The sequence below is a fragment of the Salvelinus sp. IW2-2015 genome, linkage group LG4p (assembly GCF_002910315.2).
Source record: "Salvelinus sp. IW2-2015 linkage group LG4p, ASM291031v2, whole genome shotgun sequence".
NCBI classification, from domain to species: domain Eukaryota; kingdom Metazoa; phylum Chordata; class Actinopteri; order Salmoniformes; family Salmonidae; genus Salvelinus; species Salvelinus sp. IW2-2015.
Window position 1 is genome coordinate 8,896,634 of NC_036841.1, and position 10,669 is coordinate 8,907,302.

The following is a 10,669-nucleotide window of genomic DNA, read 5'->3' on the forward strand; positions in this document are numbered from 1 at the left end:
ATATTAACCTTTCTTGACTTGGTGAYTTAAATTACTTGGTGATTTCTCTAAACTGTAAGTATGTTGGACGAATAACTTGAGACAGTATTTTCCTTAATGACACCTTTATGAACATTTAACATATAGTTTGACAGCAAATGTATTTGACTGAATTGGATAACACACACACCCCACGCGCCTTTTCTATTGATAATGTGGTACTGACTCAATTGCCCACAGTTATCAAAAACATGAATTCATATTTCCGAGAGGTATTTTAGCATAAACGGGGTCCAACCTATAGGCGTATTACTTGCCCTATTGAAAGGTATAATGGACATCGGCCAAAGGGATGTCTTATTTTTGTTCTTTACAATTTATATGATGTCATTACTTAAATCAATTTCAACATACTTTGGAATCAATAAATCGAGTTCACAAGCCATTAAAGGGTTCACGTGCAAGATCAACATGACCTCATGCGGATCTAATTAATGAGCAATTACCTTAATTATACTGCGTTTTAATTAATAAACAAATACACCTTGCAGTTAATATCTCTCCACTACGACTGTAGTGCAATAGCCCAATAAGATTGTTGGGGTTTTCATTGTTAGGTTCATCGGACCAATCCTATGTKGATACAGTGGTGCCCAAATCCGATAAGAGTAAGGCAAAGTAAAACAGTTCAATTGTGCATCAGCTTTACACAAAAGTTATAATAGACTATTCGAGTTCAACAACATTGATTTTGGTTATCAATTTGCATGCAAGCGATGGAATTTACGGATGCACGCCAGCAGAAAGGGGTTTTAATTCAAAGTATTAAACAGATTAATAATTGTCACCGCTWCACAAAAAAAAAGCCTCGGACAGCCTCATATTAGAGCTGTCAGTTCGACTGCCCACATACCAGGGGAGGAGGGGTTCATTCATTTCCTAGTGGTCGCTGTRATGGTCAAAACACAATTAAAACGTATAAAACATTTAATGAAAACGTTTCACATTAGTAATTTAGCCGAACATTGATGAATGTGATTTCATTTTTAACACAAAAGGTAGGCATGCATGGTGAGAGTTTGAGAATAGTTCATTATAATTAATGTCTCCGGCTCTCCGTAGATTCGAGGTCGTGTCGGCTCTGTTTCATATTCGGTGATCTTTAAAGATCTTACACGAAGGGATCTCTCTGCGATTGCCATCTGACTAGATCAGTCATATCAAGTGATAAATCGTTCCAAACTTTTTTGGCGGTGCTGCCAGTTTGGTTATGCGCATGTGCGAAGGTGTCCAAACTGACAATGCTGGAGAGATAGCGAGTCTGGATTGAGAAACACAGAGAAAAGGACAGAGAAAAAAGAAAAAGGAGGAAAAGATCCAAGAAAAAATCGAACAAACCCACGCCGAAGGACTGGCATCATGAGGTCCAAAGGCAGGGCACGGAAACTGGCCACAAGTAGGTGCAATATCCCTTTCTTTGCCTTTTGAAACTGCCATCTTGTAAATGTGTAGCTATATCTCAGTTATCAATGCTGTTTCGCATCTAAAAATGAGGTACAATATATTGTATCTTGCTTACATGAGTGTCAGTAGAAAATAGCCCCCACTCACGACTGAGCAGCGGTACAGTACAGTTGGGAGAAGAAGTTGGTTCAACGGTTTCGAGTTGATGCTGTCAGTGCCAGTTCGTTTCGCGAATTCAGAAAAATTCAATTGGCGTTTTAAGTTATAAAAAGTTGTGCAAACGGGAGAGGCACTTCTCAGGGAACGAACTACTATCGTTATTGGGTTGTGCTTTGTATAGTGGGCGCTACAGCGTTGGCCAATTCTCGTCCCGTCCTGCGACGCTGTTGTTGCACGCGCTTGGTTTCTGTATACTTCAATTTGCAGGAGCAACTTTGAAAAGGCAGGTTGCCTCATTCAGACTTCGGAAATGAAAGATCCAGAATGAAGGACTTATGCATTTAAATATAATCAGGTACCATTGCTGACAAAAGTCCAAAATATATATTTTTGCCTTGTTAGATGTAGCCTAGTATAAATGCGTATGGGTGTTCGCTCTACCTATCATTACGTTATAGCCTTGGGTTATTACGCTGTATTGTATCTTTATTATGGTGTATTTCGTTTGTGCAACACGTACAGCATCTATGTTATATAATTAATGTTACGGTCTGTGTACAAAACGTGTTTACATCTTTATGTTATACAGAAATKTAATGATGTTTGTGTTTTACCACTGCACATTGAGGGGCACGGAGGCTTTGAACGCCAATATTCAGTAGCCGAATACAGTATTTCTGTAATTGATTGAAATGGTTAAATTATTAATCTGAGTTCTGAAAGCAATTCAACCCCAGGGAGCAACACACTGATTTGGGTAAAAGGTGTTTACTCCCCCMAAAAATGTATTGTGATCTATGGCAATCTACCAAAATGCACTACAATGTTTATATAATATGTAGGCCTATCTCTCTCAGCAAAATGTCAAGCGGATGATGTAGCTATAATCATTATGTACAATCCTTCAAGTAGTTTATGCTACAGAAGTAAACGTTTTCGATAATTATTTCAAATTGTGTATAGGCCTATTGCAATTTAATTGCATTTTCTGAGTCAGTAACATTTTCAATTGTGTTTAACCTTTATGAATGTGTATAGCCAGTAGGCTATTTTTTTGCAGTCATTTTCTGAGATAAAAAAAATCAACATTTTCAAATTTTAAGTATATAATTTGAATGTTTTGAATGCTAGTTTCCTCATGTCTGGACAACAGTGCAGCCACAGGTCAACACCGGTAGGTTGCAGTCCTGGAGACAAGGGTCGCGGGTGTGATTCTTTCAATAAACGTCTGAGAGACCTGACAGTCTTGTTATTGTGTGTGTAACTTTCTGCCTATAACATATATTCCTGCTACAAATTGATCATTTCTCTGGACCTTTCTGGAGCTCCGACAGAGGAGAAATKACCTTAAAACCCTTTCCTCTTTAGGATATTAATTTATTTAGGCCTACAAACTCAGTGGATGACACTCATCCAACCAGCAGTTTTATTTTGAAATCGAATTGTGAGTGTTTTGTTTGTTCAAACAATACTGGGCATCTTTTCCCAGTTGCGATGTAACTTAACGATAATCGTACCAGATGCATCGTTATTTAAGAGCCAACTTTTTAGAGGACGTTTGCTATATGAGTTGTTAGACCATTTGTCTGGATGGAAAGAAAAGCAGCGCTGCTCTCGGATCAGCTTTCTCCATTCAAATCATACCTTAACATGAAAGTTATTCCATAATACTGACGATGGATCAGCTCCTAGAGACATATTGCCACCTATGGCTGCAAATAGGCTATTGAGGCGGCTAATTATGCTTTCCCAATAATAATGCACTAAATCACAGATCACAGATTGGGCACATCATTGAGCACATGTTGTCATACATGAAAAACATTGAGCCAAAAATTACAGACAGTAGCCTAGACGCAAAATATAACTAAATATATTGTAATAGAAATTGATTTCAATATGATTGAACTAGCCATTTACATTTACGTCATTTAGCAGACGCTCTTATCCAGAGCGACTTACAAATTGTAAAGTTCATACATATTCATCCTGGTCCCCCGTGGGGAATGAACCCACAACCCTGGCGTTGCAAGCGCCATGCTCTACCAACTGAGCCACACGGGGCCTATATAGATAGGCTTGTAGCCTATGTATCTTTTAATGCAGTCATCTCAGTTCTCATTTGAAGCATCATTTTACCCTTCACTTGTTTGTAGCAATTGCAAATACTTTGGCAACTTTTTATGTGTAGTCAACTTCATTCTGAAGTTATCGCAGTCACCAGGTCCGGCCCTAGCCTTTTGGGGGCCCTATGGGAAATGTTGTTACAATTTCCTCCAATTCTACACATTTTGCCATGGGATGCAGACAAAATGGTGCAGTTTTAAAGCAACTTTGCTGCAATTCTACACATTTTGCCATGGGGCAGAGAGAAGATTTGACCATTTTATAAAACATTTCATGCAATTCTACTCATTTTGCCATGGTGTGGAGAGAAAAATGTGCAGCTTTAGAGCTATTTTTTAATATGACTTATGCCATGTTAATATGATATCTGAGTGAGGGTGACTAACAAAATCAATGGGGGCCCCCTGGAGGTCCGGCCCCCTGAGCAAGTGCCCTTTGTGCCAAATCAATAATTCAACCATTATTACTACAAGTTTAGATAGCTGGCTAGACTCAATTTACCAATCTAAAAATTGTTAGCTGACACAGGCTAATTGAGTGACTGTTAGTGACTGACATAACAAGAGAAAACCATCTGATGGACATCTAGATAACTCTCAACAGTAAGTTGAGACCCCAACTGAATTCCCCCCAAAAGTATATATATCTAATATATATATTTTATAATTTTTGGGTCTGGGGCACTCTATAGGCCGGGTGCCCACAGCGCCTAGAGCCGGCCCTGGCAGTCACAGTCAGACAGATAGCCTAAACATCTTGATTCTATGTTTAGCGAAGATCTTTTGAGAATAAAGTGATGCGGAAGGGCAAAAAAACATCTAATGATGCACTTTGGCTACTCTACGAGTGGTCTGGATCACTCGTAGATGTGCAAAGGTTTTCTAAGGTTACTAACGAATGCTATGGGAAACACCTCGGCTACTAAAAATACATCGTTAGATGGTTCTAATGATGATCTTAACGCTACGAAGGCTCTGAGGAAGGAGGCCCTGACACAAAGATAAAGGCGTTATACATGTAGAAATAAATCCAGTTTACATGTTGTGTACATGTTGTGTGCTGCCTTTGTGTAATAGCGAAAACCCCCCAGGGATTATGCAAGTATTTGTGGATTTTGTTCGGTGCAAGATACTGTACAAATGAGATGCATTTTTCACATCCGTTTTATTTTTTGGGGGTTGGCTATTAGATTGTGTGTTTAAAATTGCTCACCAAAATATATTTCCGAAGGGAAATTTGACGTTCAAAATAAACTTGAATGGATCACATTGAATTGACAGCACCAATACGAGTCGAAGAGCTTTATAACCATAGGCCTACTTTTAATGTGAAAAGTTTGTCAGGAAGAACTTTAAGAGCTAAACAGACAGGGACACTGTAATTATTTATTTCCTGTGCTTCGTGGATTTGTCTCGTGAGCTTCGGTGTCATTGCAGGCCCTTTGGCCTTTGGCACAGAGGATCTTTCGTGACGATATGAAATAAACCCAGCAGACGGTCTGCTCTCATCAGCATCTCTTACAGACTGTTGTTTATGGCAACATGGCCCAGTATTTACAGAATATGTGTGAAAAGCAAACGATATGCAATATTTTCTGTGTGATCACTAACAAGGCAAAGGCACACACACACACACACACACACACACACACACACACACACACACACACACACAACCACACACACCACACACACACACACACACACACACACACACACACACACACACACACACACCACACACACACACACACAGCAATAATGGTTTAGTAGTGCATTTAGTAGTGGTTTTGGGCGCCTGCTGCAATCGGCCTAAATATTAACAGTCCCTTGAAGGAATGCGCCAGGCTACAGCACCAGCCGGTCTGCACATCCAGTTCCAGGCGTAGTTCTAAATCATTACTTATAATCTGAGAATAGGGGGGATAATTTGAGGTATATTTAAAGATTATTATTTACTCAAGATGTAAGAGGAAGATTTCTAGGCTACCTATTAAGTCAGTGGGAGAGAATGTTCTGATAGCTCAGCACAGTTTCCCCCCGGGAACTAGGCCGTTCTGGCCTGTAGCCAGCACTGCACAATGTCAACAGTGAATATTTAAATTCCCAGACTCCCCATAAGAGGTCTGCCGGTAAATGTGTTCAGTGTGCAGCCTGTCCTGATAAGTTCTGTTCAGAGACTGGTCCTGTAGGTCTCCTCGCGCCACAGAGAGTGTTTGTGCTCGAGCTCGATTGATGTGCGCATGGCAGGCAGATGATAAAACACAGTGGAGTGAGTTAATGGAGGGGGAGTTGGTAGGTGGGGAGGTGGTAATAGAAGTGTGATTAGTGGGGGAAGATTAGTTCAGATGTCATATGGGGGTTCACTCAAACTCACCCCCCTTACACAAAAAAAAACKAAAACAAATTATTTGTCCAAATATCATACTTCAGCTAGGACTATCGGCCTAAGCTAACTCCTTGTCTGCTAACGTTAGTAACCAACGTGCCTCTCAACTAAATGCTCAGGGGGTAGTGTGAGATGTCTGAACCTTGGTGCACCACTTGTAATGTCCTCAAAAAGAAGAGATAAGACTCATATGAATGCTGAATTGGATTTTTWAAAATTCATGCACTACCCCTTGTATTTAAAACAACATACTTTTGGTTTATTCACACATATATGAACGTGTCTTTTCAGACATAGGTTGAAACAATGAGAGGATATTAGGCATGCTCATAGTCTGCTCATGCCGCACTCACCCTGTTGTCCCGTAGGTGCACAGCAAATTTGAGATAAAAATTTTAACACCCACAGTGTTAAATTGAACACTTCAAAATTATATGTGACCCACCGAAATAGTGTTAAACTAACACTTTTCAAAGTGTTCACAAACTAACACCCCTAGAGTGTTTTGTAAAGCCTTATTTGGATATTTCCCAGCATGCCTTTCATGTGAACATGAGCAATACCCACCCATGACTGTGTTTGTTAGTGACAGAGACATCCTTGTTGTGTTCAATCATTTTCAGTTCTGAAGCCTTCACCAAGTGGCTTATGTGAATGTGTTTGAATTCAAAATAAACCCTTGATGACCATATAATACACATTTCATAAGGCCTTTAGTTATGGCCTAATTATCCTCAACATTGTGGTCTGAAAAACTTGGCTCATGGGCCACATCAGACATACAAGTCACAATAAGCTGGTTTATGAAGTGATTAGTAATTCCTATCGGAATCAAGCCAGAGGGAGGTTATCCAACAATTGGATTGTATTTATCACCAACCACAACATGCATTCAGAATGACAGCTAGGGTGAAGGACTTGACAAACAACACTACCTAAACCATCTAAACTGGAACAACCATCTCAGTAACAGGTGCAATAAATCCAACCACTTACAGATTGGATTAGTTTAGAAAAATGTAAGTTATTAATTGTTGTATAGTATAAGATCAATTAAACAATCAATGTGCATGCAGAAACATAGATTTTCAAACAAACTATTCTAAACATCAACCTGCAACAAAGCATTCTGGGAAGAATGATAATGAGGCCCCTCCCACATCTTTTTCACTGAGAGAATAAACGGAAATTAACTCACGCAGTCCAGTAACAACAACACCACGCAGTGTTGATTCCAATGTGAATTAAATAACACTGCATTGATTCATCGCATGTGGTCTCAATTTCAATCCCACTGATGTTAACCCCACTAGAATCAACACTCAGATATAACACTCACAACACTTCTTACCTTAACACTGAGATTTTAACACTTGCAAATGTGCTGTGTATGTGTGTCAGTTCATGTGAACAGTCCATAAATCAATTGCTCTCGCAATAGACCCATGCACTGAATTTGAAATTAAATTAAATGTATTTGACATTTCTAAATAAAAATGTAGAAAAACATGATTATTATTAGGTTATTTTTGATTCCCTAATTGCTTTGGTGGGTTAGTATTCCCTCGGGGGCAGGAGTGAAGTCTAGCTAAAGCTGATTAGAAATAAGCTATAATAATTTTAAGACTGCAGGTCGACTCTGTTGAGGACGTACTGTTAAGAACTATGTAAAATTTAGTCAGTATGACCTACTCATCAATATAAAGTGTGTGTATGTGTATATAAATATATATACAGTGCATTCGGAAAGTATTCAGACCCCTTCCCCTTTTCCGCATTTTGTTATGTTATAGCCTTATTCTAAAATTGATTAAAAATAAAAATCCTCATCAATCTACACACAATACCCCATAATGACTAAGTGAAAACAGATGTTTAGAAATGTTTACACATTTATTAAAAATAACAAATTGAAATACTTTACATTTGTATTTAGACCCTTTGTTATGAGACTTGAAATTGAGCTCAGGTGCATTCTTGATTGGAGTCCACCTGTGGTAAATTCAATTGGGAGGTGAACAAGAACCTAATGGTCACTCTGACAGAGCTCCAGAGTTCCTCTGTGGAGATAGGAGAACCTTCCAGAAGGACAACCATCTCTGCAGCACTCCACCAATCAGGCCTTTATGGTAGAGTGGCCAGACGGAAGCCACTCCTCAGTAAAAGGCACATGACAGCCCACATGACAGTTTGCCAAAAGGCACCTAAAGGACTCTCAGACCATGAGAAACAAGATTCTCTGGCATGAATGTCAAGCGTCATGTCTGGACAAAACCTGGCACCWTCCCTACGGTGAAGCATGGTGGTGGCAGCATCATGTTGTGGGGATGTTTTCAGCTGCAAGGACTGGGAGACTAGTTAGGATTGAGGGAAAGATGAACAGAGAAAAGTACAGAGAGATCCTTGATGAAAACCTGCTTCAGAGTGCTCAGGACCTCAGACTGGGGCGAAGGTTCACCTTCCAACAGGACAATGACACTTAGCAYACAGCCAAGACAACGCAGGAGTGGCTTCAGGACAAGTCTCTGAATGTCCTTGAGTGGCCCAGCCAGATCCCGGACTTGAACCCGATCAAACATCTCTGGAGACACATGAAAATAACTGTGCAGCGACGCTCCCCATCCAACCTGACAGAGCTTGAGAGGATCTGCAGAGAATAATGGGAGAAACTCCCCAAATACAGGTGTGCCAAGCTTGTAGCGTCATACCCCAAAAGACTTGCGGCTGTAATCGCTGCCAAAGGTGCTTCAACAAAATACTGAGTAAAGGGTCAGAATACTTATGTAAATGTGATATTTACATTTTTTCATTATACATTTGCAAAACTTTCTAAAAACCTGTTTTTAGTTTGTCATTATGGAGTATTGTGTGTAGATTGATAAGGGGGGAAACTATTTMATCCATTTTAAATTAAGGCTGTACTGTTGCAAAATRTGGAAAAAGTCAGGGGGTATGAATACTTTTTGAATGCACTGTATGTATATATGTGTGTTTATGTGTGTGTGTGCATGCGTGCATATAGGCAGGCCTATAAGCCAATTTATGCTTGATCCAAAAATGAGGCTCTGTATGGATGGTGTGACGCAATTGCGGCGCCTCTGGAGGCATGCAGAGGCCAAAAATGAGCTCTGTACCGCATACCCGTGCACCTCTCAAATGTTGTAACAATGCAGAGGGCTCTGTATAGCTCTGTATTGACATGATTGGTTGACATAGGTGAGGGTGGGAGGTCCTGTATAAACACAAACGTACTTCCTTGACAACTTCCTTCACAACAGCTCTACTCTGCTCAGTGAACACAAGAAGTATACATGCCCTGACTTCTGCAGAGGCCATATCACCGTAAATGCTGTATGGCCAATGCAGACGACAGATTGACCATGCAGCGCCCTTAAGAGAGTGTAAAAAGCTCTGCATGGTCAACCCTATGTCTGAAGTGGGCATACAGCATTTACTGCAATGCAGCCTCCTCAGATGTCAGGGCTTTCATACTTCTTGCGCTTACGGAGCGGGACAGATCTATTGTGAAGGACAGTTGTCAAGGAAGTGAGTTTGTGTTTATACAGAACGTACTGCCCCCACCTACCATCAACTCGCGCCCATAAATTGGCTTTAATTCTGTGCTCGTACGTGCATGTRTGTGTTGGTGTGAAAGCGCGTGGCGCATTCTGCCTGTCAGCGCCTCCTGCTTGCGGACGATTGCTTCCTCCTTGCGTTGTGCAATGGGCCATGCATCTGACGTTTGTCTGGCGGACCTCATTAAAAGGGTTAATGTATCGTGCCATTTAAAAGGTGAGAGGGAGTGGGCACGATCTGAGAGACCCTATTAAATAATCATTGTCCCGTCGCAGCGCTCTTTGCATGCGCTCCCGCTCCGTTTAGATCCAAACGTCGGTAAGCAATTGTGCAGTATCTCCCTGAGCAATGAACCGTCACAGCTCGTCATTTTTCACATGCGCTGTGGGCGATAATATGTTTATATTATCTCCCGCTTCAGCTCCTGAAAGCATAGGCCTAAAGTCTAAAATGGGATACATTAAGTTGTTCATTCGTAGGCCTAAATATTTCATCCAAATGCATATGGTAGGTAGGCCTGATTTTAATGTATACCTTTCTCAATCTCAACCCTATTAGTAGGCTGGCTTTTTGTGACAAAGTGGGAGCTGAATGGTTTGGTTGCATAAGAAAAACCTTTTGAGATGATGTTGAAATAGGCAAGAAACCCATCTGTCAGAAAAGAGTGGTAAGCTACTGTATTTGTCTGTCTCAGTCATCTCAGTTTATGCTCGTTGTAACAATAATATTTTGTGCTTGTGTAGTATGTGCAACAAAAAAAACATGCATCACTGTGTGTGTGTGCGTGTGCGTGTGCCTATGTTTAAATGTGGTAATGTGTAGGCCTATTGGTTCCTACGGGTGCAGTGTGACAGTGAGACAGCCTCATCCATCAACGCCTCCGTCTGCATGAGTCGCCCGTCCCCTCTCCTCACCCACTGTGTCAGAGAAGGGGGTCTCTCTGTACCCCCAATACTCCCCCCCCCCCCACCCCACC

General features: G+C 40.8%; 1 protein-coding gene across 1 annotated transcript in view; it reads left to right on the plus strand.

Moving 5' to 3' along the window:
- The first annotated feature begins 1,008 nt into the window (after window positions 1-1,008).
- LOC139023776 (histone-lysine N-methyltransferase MECOM-like) overlaps window positions 1,009-10,669 on the plus strand; it is a 95,897-nt gene continuing 86,236 nt past the window's right edge. The window contains exon 1 of the mRNA XM_070437617.1: window positions 1,009-1,435. Within this exon, the coding sequence (XP_070293718.1) occupies window positions 1,399-1,435 (37 nt within the window). The 5' untranslated portion in view covers window positions 1,009-1,398. The remainder of the gene's footprint in view (window positions 1,436-10,669) is intronic.